Below are 24,680 nucleotides of genomic sequence, written 5' to 3'. Positions count from 1 at the left end.
TGCAAGTCTTATAAAAATTGATTCAGTTGTTCCAGAGATAAGCCCGGAAAAACAGAAAGACAGACAGACAATTTGCTTTTGTTTGTGTTTTGTTATCGTATGTACAATATGCAATTGGAAAAACAAAGTTACTTTGAAATCACAGGGAGATATTTCAATTTTATTTACTAGAGAATTAATTGACGCGTATAATAGTAGACGTTGGCGTTGCCATAGCAACGTTATAAACATAAGTGGAAAAACATTGTGGAATTCATGGAAGTGTGTATAATGTTTTATTTATTAAGTTAATGTACTTTATAAGTATTATTATTGAAAAAAATTAGCATTCTGGACTCCTACATATAAATAAATAAAAAATAAATGTGCCAAATTTCAAACCCCTCCGCCTAAGCAAATTTTTGTAAAATGGGGTCGAAACTTTTGCTTCACGTATTATATAGATATTTATACGTTGTATCTTTGCACAGTACTGAAAAAAATATTGAGTGAGAGGGAAAAAAAAATAAAATTCATATGTTAGAGCGAGACAAGTAAAGACCATAGTAAATATATTACCCAACTGCTAAAACAATTAAAAATCTTTTTCTCACGAACAAAAAACTGAACAATGGGTGACCGAAGAAAAAAATTGCTACGACAGTACAATAAGCGACGATTTTTATCATTAAAATGACATTGTAAATATTTCATTATATGAAAATATTTTGAGAGATACGCGGAGAGTATTGTGATAAATTACACTTTTTTTAACCTCCCGACGAAAAACAGAGGTGTTATGAGTTCGACATATCTATTGTGTATCTGTGTATGGCTGTCTGTGGCATCGTTACTCCTAAATGCATGAACTGTACCGTAACCATAATTTTGATGTATTTGTTTCGTTTGTAAAGTGGCTTAATCATAATGCTAGTTAAGAGCTATGATTCGAGAAAATATGTTCAGGTTTTTTAAGATTATCAGCTTTTTCTAGTTGCTTGTTTACTTCATAGTGGCTTTATCTGGGGTTTTTAATTTACTTTATTTCACGCAGGCGAAGCCACACGAAAAGCTAAGTCAAAAATTAAAATAAGCAAACTTACATTGCACACTGTATTAAACACCTGTTGTGTACGTAATGGGCATACGATTTGAGAGTTAGCTACAATTGTACTGACATTTTAACTGACACAAATATTTTGTTTTGAAATTACTTATTGAAGTCAAAAGGTTAACTAACGTTACGGTTGAATTGGATTTCTTTGAATTTACTATTCATAAAAGAAGAAAAGAAAGATGGTTGTCATGGCGCTGGGCCCAAGCCTGCGACTGTTAACGTGACAGGCTTTGGTTTCGATTCCCACTCGAGGAAATGAATTAAATATTTTAATTTAATCGCTCTGGTAAAGTGCGGTGTTGAATTCCGCGGTAACTTAAAAAAATATATATAGCAGGGTAGGCATACGTATATAGCAGGGTAGTGGACCTAGTGTTAAGATTGCATTGCATTGCGTGTTAAGTGGCGGCATCATCATCTACTCCGGGCTTTTGCCTTGGCGCCGGAGTAAAGACATAATAATTCATTCCCTCTCCTGAGCATCGAATCCATAACCGTCGTGTTACAGTCACATTTTTGTGTTCCTCCACGATTACCTCAACATGGTATGTTAACTACTTTCTTCTCTTTAGTCAAATATTTTTTAATTTCGTTTACCACACCTTATAAATGTAACGTTTATTCTAGTTATAATATATTTTATCGTTTTACTTAATTGCATTATATATGGTCAGTTATTAGATGTTTTTTTTTATTGTTTAACATTTTTCATCATAAAAGTTGATACCTACTTATGTATGTCATGTAATACGGCGTGACAATAGACTTTTCTTTTTTTTTGGGTAATGTAATGTTAAGACACTCCGTTCCTCACGAATTTTCGATTCTTCTTCAATTTTCGAGATATTGTGGATTGAGTAGCAGAACTCTACACAGCGGTTTTTAGATTAGAGCGATGAAATGAAAATAATCTACTCCCCCGAGAGAAAATCGAATCCAAAACCATTGGATTTATAGTTTGCTGCTGTACCGCTGCACCAGGACAGCCTTGAATAGTTTTCTTCTATATCAATAGTTTTAGGGTTTTCCACTTTATTGTCCGTCTGTCATTGGCTATTCATCTGGAGATCGTATGAAGAAAATATTAAAACCATGGTTCCTCAGAGCCAAGTTTCTATGAAAACGTACAGGGTACTTTTCCTGGACAAGTGAGTATTTAAAACATTTTCATCACCCTGCTCTGGTATACGACGCGCGACACTAAGTTCCGTCACTCAACACGCAATATCACAAAAATTGCATGGAAAATGGGGAAGGGAGTGTATACTAGGTTCCTTCTGCTTACCTCTTGTGTATTGCGTTTGATGTTAAAGTGTAGCAAAGAGAAATTTGTCACTAAAATACCTCTGTTTACCAAGAATGTGCACGAGATGGATAAATTCCATCATAAATTTAAATATAAACTAATTTTAACGAAATAACCCTTGTTTAAATAAATACATTAATGCTATGCCGTCAAATTATTTAAACATACAGTATTTGTACCCTTAATTTGTATGTCAACGTTATACCGCCCTCTAAATAAAGCAGGTATGCACACCTCAGCTATGAACTTGGCCATATTTCTTAACCGACTGTGTAGAACGAGGTTGCGATTGGTTTCACTATAAAAACTAAGGTTATTTCTATTTATATTGAAAACAAAAAAATTGGCCATATTTTTTTATGTGGCATAAAAAACTTACCTAAGTGATAAAAAATATTTTATGTTGTTTAAGACATAATAAGATTTTTACTTTTCTAATTTAAAGTAATTAGATTTCTTCTATTAATAAATGCTAATGTTTTCATGGTTGTCTAATTATTACTTAGAATTAAAATCAAACTTAACTGATTTAAATTAAAATAAGTTAAATAATAAGGAAAAAAAAATATTAAAAAGTAAAATAAAAATAAATTGCTGGTGACGTTACAATGAGGATATTTAAATGAAAATTTTAATATAAAGTATTTGCACTAAAGGAAATTAGTCGTTTGTAAAATTGATTTACGAGCGATCATTTTACGTAATGATGTCATAAGAACATTGATGAAAACTTGAAAACTTTTATGAATTGCATTGTATTAATATAAAGGAAGGAGTCGATTGAAATTTACATTTTTATCGATAAAATAACATTATATTCATGATTATTTGCACTCGTTTATGATTTTTTTATGTTTTACTTAAATTATATAGACTAATTACAAGTAACAATGTGAACGCTTAGACAGATCGTACTTCTCTATCGCTACATATTGATATCAATATAAAGTATAATCAAATGATAAACATTTTTTATTCATATAAATTTTTTGTTCACCCACAATCGGTCGGTAAATAAATATTTTCCTCAACAATTTTATAAAATATTATTACAACAAATATTCGGTTGGCTACGTCCACAGTCGCTGTGGTCGCGTAATTGAAGGTTCGTATCAAGGTTGCTAGATAATAGTTATGGATTTGATTCTGTCATTTGATTGTCAGTAGATAGTTTATGAGTTAGGAACTCGTATATACTTGTACAGCATCACACTGTATCCTGCACGAAGCAAGGTAGGCAGAGGGCACCTGGGAACCTAGTGTTAAGACATTCCGTGCCCCACTACGTTTGGCTGTAGGTTAATTTAGATATTTTGGCACTTAAAAATAACTAATCTGCTCTAAAAATATATAATTATACTTGTACTGGCGGGTATAGTGGGTTACTTTGGAACGATTAGTACAATTAACGTCTAACGTAGCCGTCATATAATAAAAGCATATAGCCTACCTCAATAAATGGATTACCCATGAAACATAAAAATATTTTTTGTACATAAATACTCGTAGTTTCTAAGAATAATGCGTTAAACCAAACAAACTTTTTACCTTTATAAAACTACTAGTGGACCCGGACGCGGCTACGCCTGCTTGAACTATAAGAATATTTTCGCGTTGGTCATACTCATATTATGCCGCCCGAAAGCTAGGTCATTTCGAATCAGTGACATCTCCTTAATTATTTATTAGAAATTTATACAGTTAACTATAATTTCAATATAGATAAAATGCTAAAAGTGAATATTATATTTGTTTTCATAAAGATGAATATCAAAATGTCGCGGTAACGGTTGCGTAGCGACGCGACGGTTGTTATTAACATGGCAGAATAAATTGCATGTCAAATTAGAAAGTACTTTAAAATATATTAGTTTATATGTGTAATGTAATGTTATATAGCCTATAGCACTTCTGAAGAATGCAGCTTTCATACAAAACAAAAACAATGTAAATCGGACCAGTAGATCCAGAGATCTTAGCGTTCAAACAAACAAACAAACAAACAAACAAACAAACAAACAAACAAACAAAACTCTTCTTTATTATATTAGTATAGATATAGATATTAATATAAGTAGTTTGTCTTAAATAATACTACAAATGTGTAGTTTATATACATTTAGGGGTAGAGTTTATGCATATGTTTATCATATGTAAATAAATCTAGCAGTTGACCAGAGTTCGATTCCCGAAAGATTGTTTGTGTAAAATATAGTAACTGCGTACGATTTTGCGGTTAAGCCCGCACGCGACCTAATGTAGTTTGTATACAGCATGTTTAAATTAATTATGGTATGTATGTGGTATGTGTGAGGAGGATATTGTAGCGCAATCGCACTAGTGACTGTAAGCGCAATGGTTGCGGGTTTGATTTCCATTCAGGGGTTTGAATTATTTAATCGAGGCAAAGTTCTGCCACTTAACACGCAACGCCTCAAGCGGGATACAGCGGGAAGCGAAAGTGAAAACAAAAGTTATATTAAAATATTGTATTGACACATTAACACACATTATCATTGTATTAGGAAAGATCTTTTTTTAAATAAATGTCAAGGCTTGTTGCTTTAGTATGTGGAGCCTTGATGCAAAAAATCGGTTAACAAAAGTAGAAATGTTACTTTTCTTACTATATTTTTATTGAATGTCGTAAAAAAATCTTATTGTGTAATTTAAAAATAATATGATAGTATCATCTTTAATGTCCAATAATATTATTGCCTGAATATTATATACAAACAATCTTCGTGGTACAATGGCGCCTGTAATCCTTTTTAAGCCGACTTCCCAGTTGGGGGAATGAATTGAGTTTTATTTCTAGCTCTTAGCATTACATTTCCAGGTTCCCTAAGCCTACTATGCTTTATGCGGGATACAGTGTGAAGCTATAAAAATAATAATAACAAGCTATATAAATTTTAAATTTTCCTAATTTTAAACACGCTGTATACAAATGTTTTGACTATACGTCACTTTTGACATTCAGTTCAGTTCACGTGTTCTCAATTTACAGTACAACCCCATTGGTCGCGCCAACCCTCTTTGGAAGGGATGCTCCACCCCCTATATAATGTTTGATCAATATCTTTTATATTAGATAGTTCTATATATATGTATGTAAGTATTAATAGAGAAGTAAGTAGCCTTGAAAATGATAGTGCGGTTTTGTGTAAACGAGTTGGTTATATTTTTTGTATGTTTAAGATGTTCTCATATATGATTAAGTAGTTCGTAGACACTATATTCTCCGCTTTTCGTAATATTTTTAAACATTTTAAGAGGTGGATATCAGCTCTGCAGTTTGTCTTATTATGTAAGAAGGAGGAATGACTATGAAAACCACAACAATTGCGTGTATTTTTCTTATTGTCTACAGTGACACTCTAGTCCAGAGCAACATTTTTTCAAATCTCGCTATCATCAAGTTTTTATAAAACTTCTAAAAAGTATTTAGAAAACATATTCAAGAAAATGAAAATAGAATCGATTTCTTTTTCTATATAAAGACAGACAGACCATTAAAAACATCGCCAATTTATATGAATTATTAGAACGATTCAATGGATTATTATCATAATTTTATTATTATCCTTAGTAACATTACGATCGTGGGTAATTTTTAATATATTGACGTCTCTATATTTTACGTCAGCGAGCAACGATTAAATCGAGTTGTATTCATATTTTTTGTGCTTTGGTTTTTTTATATTCGCATTTAAATAATATATTATCTTATAATATTTGAGAGGAATTAACTTGATTGTTGCTAAGAGATGAGGAAAATCCTCAATTATTTTTAAAATGTTGTTTCAAAGCTTTTTTTTGTTTAAGCTTCACGCACAAAGTAAGCAGAGGGAACCTGTCAACCTAGTGTTGAAACACTCCGTTCCCAATAAGATATTTTCGTTTCTTACTTTCCACCGAATTGTAGAGGCATTGCGTGGTTCTTTTCGAAAATATTTACTTTATTTATAGGTATTTTAACTTTTTGGCGGTACAAAAGGCACAGCCATCAGTTTTACTCTACATCACGCAACACTAAAAGTTTGGAAAGTGGCAAGCTGAGTGGCTGCTTTTTTATTTTATTTTCATAATCTGGTTACAAAAAATACGTCGTTAAGTTTCGCCTAATACCACATATCTCCTAATCATCCAGAAAATGGACAGTAAGTCATAATATCGCTAACTTCTCTAAGTACCTTTAATGATGAGATATACAAAAAGATAAAAATAAAAAAAACTAAATCCGACTACATAAAAACTAAAAAGAAAAAAAGCCCAATAGTGTTTAAGGATTAACAGTCAAGACCCATGTTTCAACCAACAAAAATTTCTCAAGTTAAAATTAAATAATAATAGAAACAATGTTTATCACTAAAATTAATTCTAAAGGTTATTTCATCCCCTCGAATGCTTTAACCGAGCATCGAACTAACAACACCATGGCAACCATCTCGTGTTCGACCACGTCCCCATTGATTACAAAATTTGCATTTTATACCCCCAAAACGTTGAAATTACAATGCTATGTCAGAATGTGAATTTAATTACGCTTAGCTATTATAGTTTAGGACTTAAGTCGTACTTTAGTATGAGTGATGGGTTTAACTTATCAGTTTAAACATGAAATGTCTAGTTTAAGTTAAGATAATTTGACTGCTGTTTTAACTGTGGCTATGAGTATGAAGTTAAAATGTTGATATTCCTTTGTTTGGATATTAATTATTAAGATATTAAGTGGGGAACATTGTGATGATGAATAGCGGAACTCTGCGTCATTTTCTTAATAAAAAAGTGTATATTTCTAATAAAGATATTCAATTAAAAACATATTCTTTTTTTTATAAGCTCCAACTTTTAAATAAGTAAAGGTATTTTTTCATATACCTTGAGTGGGCATCAAACTCTCTACTAAAAAAGTAAAAAAAATATTTTGTAATAATCCATCTATAACGGATGTTCCGCATTAAAAGGTCGTGTGATATATTCTATGAGGTTATAAACTGGCAGGAAGACATAATACATTTATTAATTTTACTGTTTTACTTATACTTGTTATATTAATTATGACGTTATCGTAATACTGTTTTTTATTTATTAAATTTATCAACCATTGTTACAAGAATATTTATTTACAACCAATAATAAATATTTAAGGTAAATAAAATACATGCAAAAATAATAGTTTCTAAAACATGCAACACAAATACAAAAGTAAAAGGAAAACTTAAATTATATATTTACAACTAAATCGGTTATTGATTTTGAAAATATATCGATGTTCCTAGAACTTTTAGCATACACATTCGTGAAACTTTGAACCCAAGAACAGTTTTTCGAAATGGACTGTACGATAAAAATGTGATTTTCTGAGATGTATATATTGGTAATTTTGAAACAGTCTTAGACATTTTTGAATTGTCTGTACGAATGCGATGGTTTCGTTTCCCAATTTGAGGATATGTAACTAAATAAATTGAACTTTCTGCTTGAGGCTTTGAGTCCCATTAAATAAATTGTGTAAAAAACAAAAAAAAAACAATAAAAAGACAAAATAAAGAAAATTGTATCAGTTTTTTTGATAAAATATAGATATTCCCCACTATAAGATACAGAAAGAGAAAAAAGAATTCTTTCCCTCGGGTGGAAATCGAACCCACATCCGTCGCGTTTACAATCAGCCGATTTGCCGTTGCGCCTCGACGGCCTGTATAGAAATATGAAAGTTTAATATAAAAGGGAGCTTTTCCACCTGCGAAACGAATTAGTAGCGCCACCTTCCCACGACCGCGATTCATTCAACTCAGGGTAGGGATCAATGCGTAAATAAGCGTTTAGTGTAATTATTGTAAAGCGATCGGAGGGGTTGTAAGTAATAAAAACACGGCTTCACGCTTTTTCCCGTTTAGCAGGATATGCACGGAATATAGTGTTAAGATACTCCGTTCGCTACTTTTGAAATGTTATGTATTGTAAGGCGGAACTTAACATCGCGTTTTGTCTGAATATCTAACATGGGAAGCCTTTTTTTAAATTAAGTTTCTTAGTTCCTGACATTAGCGCTTTGAACCAAACATACTCCTCATATCCAATAGATATAAATAGAATATAATGCCATTGTAGCGTAGTTGCAAAGATTTTTACTGTAAAAACGATGGTCGTTAGTTCTATCTTCACACCAAGGTGTCATTATATATATTAGACTAGCTCTCAAAATGAATATAGCCTATTTCCTGCGAAAAAAAAAGTTTTATTTAAATCCGTCCAGTGGTTTCCAAGACACGTGGTCATAGATTCATATATTTAAGTGTTTTCACATAGCCTTACATTGTTTATTTTGAAATATATTCAATGTAGAGAGATAGAGAAAGAGTCAATTCCAGCACATAGCTAGGTAGGCAGAGGAAACTCGGGGACTCGGGAGTATTAAGACACTTCGTTCCTATTACGCCACTTCCGTTCCCCACTTTTCACTAAATTCGCGTTCACAGTTGCACGCCTGTGTGTCATTCCACACTGGCGAAAAAAATAGAGCTTTACTATCTTTTATTTTCCGTTTTACGGTCACAACTGCACCATTTAGTAATTTAAATAAAAACTGTTATAATAAAAAAAGTTTTTTGGCCATAACAAATCAAACACCTTGCCTAAAACATGTGCTGTACCGTTTTGGATGCAATGGCGCGTGAAATTTAATCGTTCGTCAGGTGGCGGTGGACGCGATCATGTATGACTGGGTCACGACAGCTGGGTCGCAAGTTCGATTATTACTTATAGATATCAATTTTATTATTGATCTATATCTATCTATCAATATAGGAAAATCTTGCTATATTCATAAATTAATTCCCCCCAATTAAATATTTAGGTAAAGTTTCCCCCAACATATTTGCGGTACTTGTTTTTGATTTTTTGCTCTTAGGTATCGTTATTGCACACTTTGTACTCACACAGATAAATTAATTTACAATTTTGAGGATGCTTAGAATTTATAATTTTGGAAATTTAATATGAGGAATACAGCGTAAAGCTTTAAAAATCGGCAAAGTACGAGTCGGAATCGTCCCTCGAGGCTCCAAACTCTGGACTTGGACTGACGGAAACTGAACGGATTAACATGAAACTTTACAATAATATAGCTTGTACATCAGAATAAACAACATAGGCTACAATTTATGAAAAGATTTTGTATAATTTGGCTTTAATATAACAATTAATTTAAGCGGGCGAAGCCTCAGGGGGTCGCTAGTACAATGTAAAGGTTGAATCAACCCCATTGGTCAATACCTTCCCCTAACCGCCAATGTTTTTCGTGAAAACCATGAAAAGACAAATATATCTGTCTCCTTCTAACGTATAGATGTCACGCTTGCTGGCTCGCTCGCGCAAGGGTGGAACGAGGATACACCGTCAGTGCCTTCTGGGTGTATAATATACGCGGACGTTTTTTGTTTATTTTTAATAAATTATTATATTAATAATTAAAATTAAAAAAATATATAAAAACATAACTGAAATTTAAATTTTAAATTAATTTTGAGTGATGTTCTGAGTGAAAAATTTTATGAATTAGTTACAGAAATCGTATTTGATAATTAAAAACTAAACTACAAGAAAAACTATTATAAACTTATAATTATGTGTTCATATTCCGCTTTGGATGTAACGTAAAGTGGCGTTCAACAATGGTTTTTTGATTGAGCAAAAAAAGATGGAATTTTCGTGGCAAATGGAGGAGGTGAGCCAAGAGACTAACGGGAGGGCGAACAGAAACCAGGGGAGAAATCAAGGTAATTTCTTGGCTCTCCTCTTATAGCCTTCTTGTTGTATAGCACGCGGCAATTCCGCCACTCACGAATGTAGAGAGTTTGGTGGAGAGTGTGGTACGAAGGGTTTTAAGACCATTTTCTATTTTAATAAACATTTTTTTTCTGAATGTGATCTTGAATAATAAGAATTTTTTTTATTTATGATTGACGATTATGTTCCTGACTTCTAATGAGAATAATATTTTTAATACTAAAAATAAGTAGTACATAATTTTAAAATCTACAAATATAATATAAATAAACTACATATAAACTTATTGTTGGATGTAAATTAAAGTTTTTATGGAAATAAAAAAAAACTTGAGGCCGGTCATGGCGAAGGAGCACAAGTGTGACTGTAAACGCGACTGGTTCGATTCCCACTCGAGGAAATTTAATATTTATTTAAATGTATATTTTCATTGCTTCCCTCTGGTGTTAAGGCAAAGTGCGCCGTTGAATTCACCACTCTACACAAAACGGCTCCTGTATTAACACTAGGTTCCCTTGCGTACCCTACTTTGTGCGATATACTAGATGGAACTGAAAAGAAAACCTGAAAACTTACGGAATTTGTTGAAAACAATAACAGATAGAAATACATTAACAAGTATCAGTAAACAGGTACACGAACTTAATAAGGCCTCTAAGCCGTATTTTGCCGCTCCATTTGCGACGACGCGTTTGACCACTATGATTGATATTTAATATTGTATGCATGTACGAGTATTTACCTCTTTTATTAGGTTCACTAATAAGCTAAGAATGAATGGATGAATATTTACAAATTTCGCTAAAGCATTGAATCCACAACCGTCGTTTTTACAGTCGCAGGCTTGTGTTACTGCGCTACTAGGCTGTAATCTTAAGTTAGGCTATTTAATATGCATTATAACACTACGCGTTTATATAAAAACTGAGGACGTCGTGGTGCAAGGGCACAAATTCGATTCCCACTCGAGGATATAAAATATTTATTAGTTTCATGTTTCTCGCTTTGGTAACGACACTAAGCGCGGCGTTGAGATCCGACACTAAACACGCAACGCCTCTAGAATTCAGCGGAAAATGGGAACGGAGTGTGTTAATACAAGCTTCTCAGGTTCCCTCTGCCTACCCGTGAGGGTAAAAAATAAACATTCAAAATATTTAAAATCTGCTTGCATCAAAACAAAACGATCGTATCAGTGTTTATAATTTACAATTTCTTGCGGTTTGACCGAATTTTGTGTGAACCGCAAGTATAAAGTGCGTTGGATATACTTAAGGCTGACACCCTTGCATATTTTGTAATAAATATATTTAAGAAATATTTAATACTTTTACTTTCTCGCTCTGGTAATAAGTCAAAGCGCGGCGTTTAGTTCCGCCACTTTATGCCTCCAGAATTCAGAAGAAGCTAGCCTATGTGTAAAGTAAAAAAAAAATTCTAAGGGGACTTGCATTGCTATGTCATCTTGTTATTTTATTTATATGCATGTACCAAAAATAAATAATCCATAACGAAGAATTTAATTTCAAGACTATCCGTATCCCGTGCTTAGCAGGATAGGCAGATGGGACGAGGGAACGCTCCGTTCCCATTAGGACATATCCGTTACCCCCTCCGCCGAATTCTGGAGGCATTGCGTGTTGATTGGCGGAATTTGACGAAGAGATTGCATGTTTGACGAGGAAATGAAAATATTAAATATTTAATTTCCTCGAATGGGAATCGAACCCACAACCACAACGTTTACAATCGACAGGCTAGTTTATATATTTTTAATAATAACTGCTATACGCGACGCGACGCGACGTTGCGCCGCAAACATTTTCAATTTGCGTCACAGATTGTATGGTATCTGTGACAATAGCAATTACGTTATCTGTCGTTTCGAATTTCAGATTTTGAATGTACTTAACTATTATTAACAATTTTAACTAAAGTGTCATAAGTTGAAATAAAAATAGTTTTGTTTATACATATTATATTAGTAATTTAATGGGGGCATGTATGAAAAAGTTGATGACTTATAGTAATAAAAACAATATTTTAAAATTTTTTATTTAATTTGATCCCGCTCTAGTTATTTAAGATATTGGTTCTTATCGCCATCTAGAAATTCTACATGAACAATAACTATCCTAACTGCACAGTACGTCACAAACGTAAATATCATCCACACCACCTGGATACGTGGCACACCCCTATTGCGCGGTTTCGTAGGAACTTCCTAGTCTCCAGGTCTCTATGACATGGGCACCTTCAAAAAGCGCGTCTATCTCCACCTTGGCGACCGGCAACGCACCTGTAGCTCATCTAGTGTTGCACGGGGAGGTGAGCGGCGATGATCACTTACCATCAGATGACCGGAACGCTCGTTTGCCTTGTCCTTTTTCCATAAAAAAAAGATAACTTTCCTATATATAACAATACAGTACTATACTGTATTGTATTAGTAATTCTTAGTGGGGTTAATAGAAACATTAAAATATTATGAAATGAGTAGGGATTGTGTATTTACACTTGTTAATGGATGGATTGAGTTCCTATTGTTATTTTAAGTTTAACATTTAGCTTTTTATTTAGTTTAACATATTTTATGTATTTATTTTTTTCGTTAGTTGTCCTTTATAAAATTAGTGCATACGCCTGCAATGTTAAATTTGTAAACATAAATAACTTGTACTTATCATTGAACTACAATTCTCAAATTGGTACGAAAGCCTAGGTGGCCGAGACCGACTCCCACTTGACCAGTTTTTTTGTAAGGCTCGCCCGTATAATTAATTAGGTTCTTTTACAGACAAAATGAGCAACATAAATTCTCTACAATTATATTCTCATTTGTTTATATTGTAGAAAAATTCCACACAATTATTGTCTGTACATCTATCCATATGCTCGTACGCGCTCGGAGAATCGTAATTATCGTTATTGTATGTATATAATTGAATAGCGTGTCTATCATGTACTATAGATAATGAATAATCTTTATAAGACGATGTACCACAAGATGTTTACAGGATATATCTTATTATTTTGGAATTTCTTCTTTTTTTATTTTTTTAGCGTCATGTTGTATCCCGCATAGTAGGCCTCTGTCTAATTTAGTGCTAATACACTCTGTTACCGATTTTCCCCAAAATGTTCGAGACATTGCAAGATGAGTGGCAGAACTCCACTTCTTCTTCACAATTCTACACGTATTCTACAGGAATTGTGTACCTAGGTACTAATATTTTATCATTTATTTATTTATTTGTCGTCTGCAATCGATCTTGTTATACTTTATTTCTATTATCTTCTGCCACCGTGAACCATTATACCTAAGCTTTAGGTAAACACGTTACCTACAGGTGACCTATAGTTAAGTATATTACCCATAGTTTAAACTGTCAACAAATCACGCGGTCGACTGGGCAAACACATTATACACCCCATTTTAATAGCCCCATATCGCTAATTCGTGATCAAGCTCGTGTGAAACAACCCTTAACTATTGATGCGTGAAAATACATCTGCCCCCGAAACGGTATTTAAGAATTGCATTAATTGTAAATATTATTATGTTAATGCTTAAGCGTTTTAGCTCTATTCTGTATCCCACTCATAGCGGGGTAAAACATGTTATCTTGCATGAAAGAAAGCTATATTTTCTTTAGCTTCACGCTGTATCCCGCACACAACAGACTAAATAGGGAGGGAGGGAATCCATTGCCCGACTTACACTCAATTTTCGAGAAAGCGAAACTCAACTGCGCATTTAGTCTTTTTATCAGAACGAAGAAATAAAAATATTTCATTTTTCCAAGTGGGAATCGAACCGTCAAACGCGTTTACAATCAGAGGCTGTGCCCACGCATCATCGCCGCATTCGTGATGCATCATCAGTGCAGTCGTGATGCATCATCACTGCATCATAACTTCTATTGGATTTGGTTGGAGTATAGTTGATGGAAGGTATTTGTAGAAAGTAGTCTAGATTACATATCTAACATTGCGAATTAAATAAGTAGGTATATGGGATATTTACTAAACAATAATATACTTTCATTACCCATTCAGCTTTTGGCTTTGACTCTGCATAATTAAAGCAGAGAAGACAAAAAGGCGGAACTTAACGCCGCACTTTTTATAATTGGTAATGAAATCAAATTAATCTTCCAAGTTGTAATCGCACTCTTTACCGTTTCACGGCGTTTTCACGGCACGCACGGTCTCAACAAAAATATTTTGAATATAAATATTCAGTTGCAAATCGAACTTACAACCACCACGCCACGATAACGTTATGTAAAAATTATAAAATTACAAGTTATTTCAGTATTACTTGATCTCATGTTGCATCTTCAGGCGTTCACCTGCCTTTCTCTTGCATACTTCAGTTATTAATGCTATAGTTTAATGTGGAATTTGCGTATTTAGTTTATTGTCCATTTTATTACATAAGAAATATAGTTTATTATTTTTATTAAATTAATTAGATAAAGTGTATCGTTGAGTTCCGCCGAGTAAACCAGGAATGTCATGAAAATTACAGAGTAGATTAGAGGGAACACGGGTTCCCCACGTACCAAACACTTGGGGAAAGGAGTGGAGTGGAGGGCACTATGTTCCCTCTGCATATCCTGCTGTGTGCGAGATACAGCGTGAAGCGGATTTAATTTGACTTTAAAATTGATTATTTGATACGAACGTGGCGCGCTACATCTGACTAAAAATGGCGAATTAGTTTTCTTTTCCTCATCCCACAATTAAGACCAAACGCGGCATTGAGTTCCGCCACTCAACACGCAATGTCTTGAAAATTGGGCGGTGTGTGAAGAACACAGTGTCTTAACACTACATTCCCTCTTGCTATGTGAACAAAAGAGTAAATCTGAAACTGAATTTTTAGCTATCACACCAATTTTCATACTTTACCCGCAGCATTTTCCTTCTGAAAGCATGTGACGCAATTGCACGTAACAATTGTAACTGTAGTTTCTAACGTTCACTATCGGTGCGGCACGCGTGAACGCACCATTAAATACTATTTTTATTACTATTATAAACATTATTAGTTATTATATAATATTAGTTAATTGTTTAGTTTTTGTTTTGTTTGTTTGTGGATTTGTTTGTCTTTTTTATTATTTTGTAGTGTTTTACAGGAAGTTTCGGTTGTTTAATTATAATATACTTAATATTAGGTAAGTAATGTGTGTGTTTTGTTTTATCTAAATGCAATTTTAGCGTTTTTTTATAATATGCCTCTAGAAGAGCCTCTAGAAGACTAGACGACGAAACTTAACTCCGCAATATGTTTAAATCAATTAATTAATAATTTATTACGGATAGTAAATACTACTAATTAATATCCTTGCTTACCTACTGAAGATAATCGAACTTAGTTGAGGCCAGTCGTGGCACAGGGGCACAAAGCGTGAATGTAATTGCGACGTTCGATTCCCACTCTAGGAAATTAAATATTTAATATTTTTGACATTTTAAAGTGTTATTTCATACTTAAGAAAAAATAAATTAAAAATTAAATATTTTAATTTCTTTACTCTGATGACGAGACAAGGCGCTGCGTTGAGTTCAACTCAACACGCAATGCCTCCAATTAATGGGGAGCGGAGTGTCTTAACACTAAGTTCCCTCTGCCCACCGCTCACAATTAGTTGCTTAAATACTGAACCACTATGGAGTCTAAATGTATGAAAGTTTACTTTAAAAATGTTTAATTGGTATTAGAAAACTTCGTGAACACGAAAACCAATTATTTATTACTTTTTAATTACCACGTTGCGTGTTTTCTTTAGGATTCTTTTAACACAGAATTCGCTTAAAAAGAATAATAAAAATATTATTATTCTTTCCTCCATGCTTTATATAAATAATTGAAAGCTATATAGGTTACTATATTATAGGTTAAAGAAGATTTGTGACAGTATTTAAAAGAATCTGTTAAAAAATGGGCGTCGTAGCGCAGCATTTGACAGCTTTTTAGTAATATTGGTATTGCATTGTTACAGGTCCGGGACTTATAGACGAGTTGGAGGCGTGCATGGCCTCTGTCGGCGAAGGATGCTATCCGCCGCAACCCATCGACGCACGCTGTATTGGGTAAGATAGCTTAAATTTGGGTGTATGACTTAGGAAATGGAGGAAAAGCTTGCCCTGACTTAGAAAGAAACGAATAAGTTCATAATACAATTAAATATTTTGGTTTAAGGATTTTTTTTGAAACTACCTTGACTACGTTATTTGAGTAAAGATCATAAAAAATAATCATTGCTTAGACTCATGAGCAATTAAATCAATAAGACAGTAATTTGAAAATTTTATACTTTTATCCAGGGGTCACCAATTACCAGAAAGTCCACCAGATTCGGGCTCAGAAAACCCTTATAGTCCAGACACTCAAGTCTCTCACACAATTGCTGTATCACAAACTGTATTAGGAACTGACTATATGTTAGTCCCGGACCACATCACATCACATGAACTACTACAACAAAATGGTGACTATATCTATGAAGAGTTGAAAACAGATAACATAAACCATGAAGTCTTGAGAAGTAATCTCAATGATGTAGTTGTATTACCACAAGATCCTAGTATTGTAGAATTAGGATTAAGATCAGTTCGCCATGATCTAGGCTTATCTGATCCAATTTCTTATCAAAATCGGTATAATCAAATGAGGATAGATTTGCCGGAATTAGAGCAAGGGATGATAAATCCCCAATTGGTAGCTCTAGGACATGAAACTTTGACACCAGTGTATACAAATCTACAGGAACCCAGTAGTAAGAAGAGAAAACATTCACAGGATATCAATTCTCAAGTTAAATGTGAGCCAGGTAAAATTGACTTTTTTATTGTATTGGCTTAGTGTGATTCAGTATGAAAAGAATAATTAAAATATATTAACTTAACTTAAAGGACGAACGAAAAATATTACATAAATTAAATCTTAAGCAACCAAAACATTTTAATTTCTAGCGGCCTTATCACCAGAAAGTGTAGTAGTGCGCCCACCACCCTCAGTGGACGGGTCGGAGGCGGGTGACGACGCTCCTCTACAGTGTATCAGATTTTCACCCTTCCAGCAAAATACTTGGCATTCGTTGTATGATTGTAATTTAAAACCAATGTAAGTATTATTAGATTCTATACATATATACAAAATTACCTATTTTGTCGCCGACAGAACGCCAAAACTACGCGGCGTTAAACGCTAAAATTCGGCACGTCCAAGAGCTCTATACAAACAAATACTTTGGTAACAATTAAAATAAATAAATAGCTCCTATACAACAGACATGATTTTTTAGAAACTTTCGTACGCGAGTCCGAATCGCACTTGGCCGATATATAATATATTTAGCCACCGATTGCCAAATTAAATATTTTCGATATAAATAAATAAGCTTAACATAGCTTTAACAATAATTAGTTAAACAAAAATATTAATATAAATTATTTTTCAGACCAACACCATCATACATAGTGGGCGCAGACAAAGGTTTCAATTTCTCCCAAATTGACGAAGCGTTTGTATGTCAAAAGAAGAACCATTTCCAAGTGACGTGTCAGATACAAATACAAGGTGAAGCCCATTATGTGAAGACCAATGAGGGGTTTAAGAAGATTAATAATTTCTGTCTACATTTTTATGGAGTTAAGGTATGTTTATATTTATATATTTTTTTTAGTTGTATCCAACCCATAGTGGGGTTGGTAGTCAAAGGGTTCGCCGCAATTTATTAGATTTATTTGATACATATTATGAATGAAAAATAGCAGATGAAAGAGGTATTTAGATCAGTAGTGGTTAATCACGCAAGCCTTTTGTGTAACGGATAAAAAATATAAAAAATAAAAATAGTACTGCGCCTAAAACTGATATTTATATATGCCGTCGAAATGTTCAGTATATGACAGACGCGACCACCCTGTATTTTTAAATGTTCAAATTTCAGGCAGAAGACCCAAGTCAGGAAGTGAGAATTGAGCAAAGTCAGTCAGACAGAACCAAGAAACCGTTTCATCCTGTGCCGTAAGTGTTTTGATTGACCATTTATCATCTGTATCTGGGGTTCCCAGACTTTTTACATCGTAGAAACCTGCAGCTAAAAGTCCATCTTCTAATCTATATATATAAAATCGAAAGGTCACTCACTCATCACGAAATCTCAGAAACTACATGTGCTAGGAATCTCAAATTTTGCATAGGAGTTACTTATAAGACGTAGGTGCTCGCTAAGACGGGAATTTGCAATATTCGACTTCTAAGGGGTTGTTTTTGGGGTCGAAAGTTTGTATGAAACTTCGTTACTACAAATGCTAGAAGTCTTACATTTTGCATAGACGTCACTAGGACGTAGTCATGGAGACAGAAATTAATAATAACATAGTTCACGCGGGTGAAACCGCGAGCGGGCCACTAGTATTATTATAATTACATAGTTTAAATTGAAATCACGCTATGCCCTAGGGAGACGCGCTTTACAGTTTGGGAACCTCTGATCTATACAAATATTATAAAGCAAAAGTAAGCTAAGTTGTTTTATTCAATGCGCTAGTTTCAGGAACTACTAATTCAAATTGAAAATTAAGAAATTATCTTCCTCCGATAACAGCACACATTAGCTATACCCTTCCTTAACATTACTCCTGAAGTGTTTGTTACCCTTCCATGGTGAATATCAAGGAAGGGTGTACTACTACAGGAAGCTCTGAGTCTCTATAAACTAAATTTCACCTACAGAATCGAAGTACGTCGAGAAGGCGCCAAAATAACAGTAGGAAGGCTCCACTTTGCGGAAACAACAAACAACAACATGAGGAAGAAGGGTCGCCCCAACCCCGACCAGAGGCACTTTCAGCTGGTGGTGGGTCTGAGAGCCCACACTTCACATGCTGACCACATGGTGGCTGCGCATGCCAGTGATAGGATTATTGTTAGGGTAAGTGAGTGAGTCAGTCACTCATTCAAACAGTCAAGACAAATTAACTTAATAATCTATCATAGATTTTTGTCTTTTTTTAATAACTATGTACATTGGACACGTGGTCCGTACTTTTCGTTCACTTTTTCCAACTTATAGCTTTTATAATTGTTTATTTTTCTTTCTGCTGCTGAAACTAGGCATAGACTCAAATTGGAATTCGAACTTGAAGTTTTAATGTCAGAGGTGCAATTAAATTATCAAATCAAAAAAACAGCCGACTAATTTTGTAGATTCATACATTTTAGATTCTTAAGTAGTTTGTCTTCACCAGGCATCAAACCCAGGACAATTCGAATCGGATTGCTCAGAAAACTGGTGGCAACGTGGAGTATCTGAAAACAGTGTGCATTTCAACGGCAGGGTGGGCATCAATACAGATAGACCTGATGAATCTTGTGTTATTAATGGTAAGATAATGGTTTTTGGTGATATCTTTTCTATTGATATTATAGATGTAAAGTTTGTGAGGTTGAATGATAGTTCAACTGTCAACTTCTGCAAAGCTTTAGATTTTTGTTTTTCAATAATTTAATCATCACATTAAAATATAATCTACTTTTTAATTTTTATAGTTTTTTTTTAAATAAATAAAAAAATAATAATCTTTGACAGGCAATCTCAAAGTAATGGGACACATAGTACACCCGTCAGATGCTAGAGCTAAGCATAATATAGAAGAATTAGACACAGCGCAGCAGTTGAAGAACGTGCAGAGTATTCGTGTCGTTAAGTGAGTTTCTTTCCAATTTTTTGGATCATAATTATAAGGAAATGAGACTTTTCATAAGATTTTATTTTAAGGTGAATAATATTCTTTTCTTTCCGTTTTACTTTATATCACTCATCCGCCGTCTAACTTTAGAAAACGGAGGAATCATTACCTTGCTCTTCTAGAAGACAAAGCGTAGCGTTGATTTCTGCCAAACAAAATGCGATGTCTCTAAAAATTGAAGAGATGAGATGAGGAACGGAGTGCTATAACACTTCTCTCTTCTCTTCTCTCTCTTTCACACAGACTTCCCTCTACCTGCTTTATGCTGAAAACACTATTAGCTTAAAAAAAATCAGCTTTACACCGAGTTTCTCTGGCCTACTGTACTGTATTTTTTTTTAATAAAACTACAAAACATCTATTACCTTATAGATTCACCTACGACCCGTCATTTGCCCAGCACTCTGGCTTACTGGGCACCACCAACGCGTTGAACGACACCGGCGTGTTGGCGCAGGAGGTGAGACGAGTGTTGCCAGACGCTGTGAAGGAGGCGGGCGACGTGATGTTGCCTAATGGAGATGGAATACCCAAGTTTCTTGTTGTTAATAAGGTACATTTTGTATGAAAATGTGATATTACACCTAAATGTCTTAATTCGGTTTCAAGCTCCTAATACTACCTTCTATAAAAAAAAACAGATTTAAAATTATTTCTCTATATATTTTTTTTGTCTAAGGTTATTACTATTATAACAATATAAAAATTCATTATATTTGTACTCAGGACCGTATTTTCATGGAAAACCTCGGAGCTGTGAAGGAATTATGCAAAGTGACCGGAAACTTAGAATCCAGGATCGACCAATTGGAAAGGATTAATAAGAAATTGTGTAAAATTAACGTTTTACAACGACGGGACAGCTCCCGATCTAGTATTAGTAATGGTGAGTAATAATTGTTAATTTATTAGCTGATAGACTGCATATGTGATTTGAAGGAAAAAATGTTGTCATTAAAATATGTAAAAATCGTAAATACCGCTTCCTCTCTCTCAAAATCCTATATTATTTCATATTTTTCAGATTCTCACTTTTCAAGCATATCGGCATCATCAAAATCATTCTATAGCGATGGCAATATATCAATAGACCAAATAAGAGATATCGCACGAAGTATCAGAAAACACGAATGTTGCCATAAGCTGAGTCACAACTCCCCAAAATTCACCCGAAAACAGTGCAAAAATTGCCACGGAAATTATTCCAAATATGGAAAATATTATAATTATAATAAAACTTCTGTCAGATACAATAAACAAGACAGTAAAAAAGATAAAGATAAGGAATATCCAACGTATATTAGTGCTGTGGATAGTATACAGAAATTACCGGATGAGAGTTTTAGTGATGTACCTAAGAAAAAAGAGACTTGTTTATGGTTGAAAGATGATTTTAGGGACGACTCTATGGCTTTCTGTTGCAGACGTAAATATAAATATAGTGATAGCAATGGTGAATTGATATCGAACAAGTTCTTGCAAATTGTTATTACTATTTTAATTTTTATTATGGCTGTTTGGTAAGTTATTTATATTTGATCTAGCTTTTATTTTTTTGCCTAATCCAAGTTTATATTTTGGCCGTAGACATTTATTTATTTTATACTATATTATTACCGTAAAAATATTTATTAATTTTTTAACGTTGTAAATATTAAGAACCCACTACAACCTACCCAATAAACAATTCTTACAATTGCAGCTTAGTAGTAATGTCAGCGCTATACTTTAGAGAGCATCAAGAGTTACTATCAATGAAGGAAAATCGCATGCAATTGAAAAGTTACCCGCAATATGGGAAAATATATGGAAGTAATCCTCAAAGAGCTGTGCTAGATCATAACCAGATACAGGTACGGGGTTCGATTTCCGTGTTATGTTATTTTTTTTGTATAATATAATGTATTTACTTGTTATAGAGCACACTAGAGCTTTGTAGGTAAAGCTTCAAAATAATTAGTTTTACTCTCCAATTGAACCTTAAATTTCATTTTTTCTTCTATCATAAGAAAATTATCGTTATATAACTAATAACCAACAAGTACTCGTATGTTTGTATAACACCAGCGACTCGCGGCTTCGCTCCCTTAATGTTATTGTTATATTATAGCCAAATTATACATGTTTACATAAATTTTCACATTTATAATATTAGTAAGATTAATATTATTTAAGTACATTTTAATTTTCAGAACTTGAAAGCCTCTCAACACGCAACTGCAAAGAAAACAGCTAAAGGTAATAAATACATTATGGCATATTTAATATTTATACTGGCATAATCTTATAAATATATTGTTTATATATAGTCATCGTATCGCAGTGGGAGAGCACATGACTGTTAACTGGCACTGGCATAACGGCGTTAAGTTTCGTCAGTCATTATAAAATATCTCGAGTTCAGGCAATGGAATTTGGAAAGTGGAGAACATAATTTAATAATTTACATCTCCGAATATCACATTCTTTTGTCGTTTATCAAATTTTAGCAAACTAATTACAATTCTATATATCTCATAATTTTTCGGTATTTTCTTTCATTCTCTATATATTTTTTTCATTTCAGAGAAAGGTCCATACAAAACAAGTCCAGAATACACAACAACAGTACCTGAATCACATTCATCGTCAACAACTTTGCATGTTTCAAAGAATTATGTTAAAAATGTATTGAGTAAGTATTTTTTTCACTTTAATTTTATATATTATATTATATTTCTATTCTGCGTATTTCTATGAATATAAACATAGCCAATAATGACTAAAAAAAACTGATATGACGTTTCTCATATTATTTATTGGGTACTTGACTGACGGTACTTGAGAATTGTGAGATATAAGAGCCATTGTAAATGATGTGCATAATTATTTCTTTAACTCAATCGATTGCCTCAGTTATTTTTTTTTTAATTTGTTTTCTTTTATCAATATGTATGTTTTTAGATATGGAGCAATTCACAGCGTCTCGCGTGGCAGAACTTCTTGGAGGAGGATGTCCTTTTTCAAGCAATACTGACAATAAACTGGATATATTTGGAGAATGTCAGGTAATTCTTTTTACTTGATAATATTTTTAACAATATAGAACTTGAAGCCGTTCTGAAAGTTTTGAATTCTGAAAGTTTCATTATGATTCAATATACTTCTTTATTATTTTTTTTGTTGTATAATATTAAGTATTTTTTTAAAATTCATCTTAACATTGTTTTCACGCTGCTAAAGGATTTTGAGCAAAGCATATCTAAACTATTGCTTTACATACTGGTAAGATATATTTATTCCTATATAACATATATGTACATTACACTTGAGAATCGTTATTGTTGCAATTTAGGTTTGTATTTTTTAAATAAATTTTTATTTTAGTCATCATGCGGCCTCGACCCACCACAGACCTACGAAAACCAAGAACCTCTAGAAGGTTCCAAATCTGACAAAGACAATGAAACGTTCCGTCAAGAGATCAAAGATAAAGTGCCGTTAACACCAGTTATACCAGAAAAGAATACAACAAAACAAAAAGAAGAATTAAAAAATATAATTCACGAAGAAATGGCGGAATCTAATTATTTAGATGGTAATAAAGTAAATAGCACTTATGGCGGCAGAATGAAAAGGAACGTTCCAGAAATAAGGGAAACTAATGAAGCGTTGTTGAGGAGTTCTGAGGAGATGTTGATTGAACAATCTGATGAAATAACAGGTGAGTTTTTAGGGTAAGGTGATAACTACAAGATAGACAGAGAGAACATAGAGTTAAGACCGTCTGAATTGACTAACAAATTTTATATTTTATACTCGTACTTACAGAAATATTTTTGAAATTAAATAAAAATATTTTTCTTATCTTCCACAGAATGCGACACAATATCAATAGGCGTGTCCAGTAAATCCATAACAAACACATCGGTGTTCACCGAGCGTGTTTGCGCTAGAGCCATACATAATTACTCTTACGACGTGCCTTTGTCGCATTGTATTGGATACAAACATATGGATTTAGTTTTCAGGTTAGTTTCTTTATCGAAAATAAACTAAAACTATAAATGAATATGAAACTGATAGCCTCCTTATTTAAGTCAGTTACAAAAAAAACTATAAAATTTTCCATTTTCTTTATTTTTCAACAGATCAACAAAATTAAAAGAGATACGCTTATGTGATTTACAATGCAAATATGACACTATAACGAACTGTCAGCATTATAGAGAAATGGCGAAACCCACGCCCAATGGAGAACATTGGACGTCCAAGATAATGTTGGAATGCAATATGGACAGACGGATGAAAATACGAGCGGGTTTTATGCCTTTGAAGGTAGGTTGTAGTGGGTTCGATTTTTTTAATAAATTGAAAAAATTATAAAGAAGGTAATTTCTAACTCTTGATTCTGACCCGAAATGTCATATTATGATTATTATTTTCTTGTTCTATCCTAGGGTGTTATTAGGTTGTGTTTCCCTCTCTTTCCCGCAAACCGCATAGTTTTTGAGATATTGCATTGTTGAGTCACTGACGGCACTCAACGCCGCGATTTGTCTTCTTACCAGAGCGAAGGAAACATAAATGTTAATTATAAAAATAAAAATATTTATTTTTGTATTTACATGATAACTTGACCGGTTGATTGACAAATTAAAAAACAATAATGGATGTTTGAAAGTATCTATTATAAAGTATTATCAGGATTTTTACCAAACACTACATAAT

At 33.3% G+C, this 24,680-nt stretch overlaps 1 protein-coding gene across 2 annotated transcripts in view; it reads left to right on the top strand.

Annotated features, from left to right (window-relative positions):
* LOC146528098 (uncharacterized) overlaps positions 1–24,680 on the top strand; it is a 37,305-nt gene that overhangs the window by 10,625 nt on the left and 2,000 nt on the right. The window contains exons 1-19 of one of the 2 annotated variants that reach the window (XM_085204910.1): positions 10,048–10,189; positions 16,214–16,304; positions 16,539–17,044; positions 17,187–17,337; positions 17,675–17,870; positions 18,167–18,243; positions 18,955–19,153; positions 19,470–19,605; positions 19,811–19,928; positions 20,343–20,523; positions 20,697–20,856; positions 20,995–21,490; positions 21,673–21,823; positions 22,163–22,208; positions 22,537–22,644; positions 22,914–23,017; positions 23,337–23,673; positions 23,827–23,980; positions 24,101–24,287. In XM_085204910.1, the coding sequence (XP_085061036.1) occupies positions 10,111–10,189; positions 16,214–16,304; positions 16,539–17,044; positions 17,187–17,337; positions 17,675–17,870; positions 18,167–18,243; positions 18,955–19,153; positions 19,470–19,605; positions 19,811–19,928; positions 20,343–20,523; positions 20,697–20,856; positions 20,995–21,490; positions 21,673–21,823; positions 22,163–22,208; positions 22,537–22,644; positions 22,914–23,017; positions 23,337–23,673; positions 23,827–23,980; positions 24,101–24,287 (3,477 nt within the window). In that variant the 5' untranslated portion in view covers positions 10,048–10,110. Of the gene's footprint in view, positions 1–10,047; positions 10,190–16,213; positions 16,305–16,538; positions 17,045–17,186; positions 17,338–17,674; positions 17,871–18,166; positions 18,244–18,954; positions 19,154–19,469; positions 19,606–19,810; positions 19,929–20,342; positions 20,524–20,696; positions 20,857–20,994; positions 21,491–21,672; positions 21,824–22,162; positions 22,209–22,536; positions 22,645–22,913; positions 23,018–23,336; positions 23,674–23,826; positions 23,981–24,100; positions 24,288–24,680 lie in introns of those variants that run through there. The other variant, XM_085204911.1, reaches the window with a different exon arrangement.

Source organism: Heliconius melpomene, chromosome 20 (genome assembly GCF_056956725.1).
Source record: "Heliconius melpomene rosina isolate 202511_hmr_F chromosome 20, ASM5695672v1, whole genome shotgun sequence".
In the NCBI taxonomy this organism is placed as follows: Eukaryota; Metazoa; Arthropoda; class Insecta; order Lepidoptera; family Nymphalidae; genus Heliconius; species Heliconius melpomene.
The sequence above is the reverse complement of the archived record's forward strand: the minus strand, read 5'-3'. Positions and strand labels throughout refer to the sequence as shown.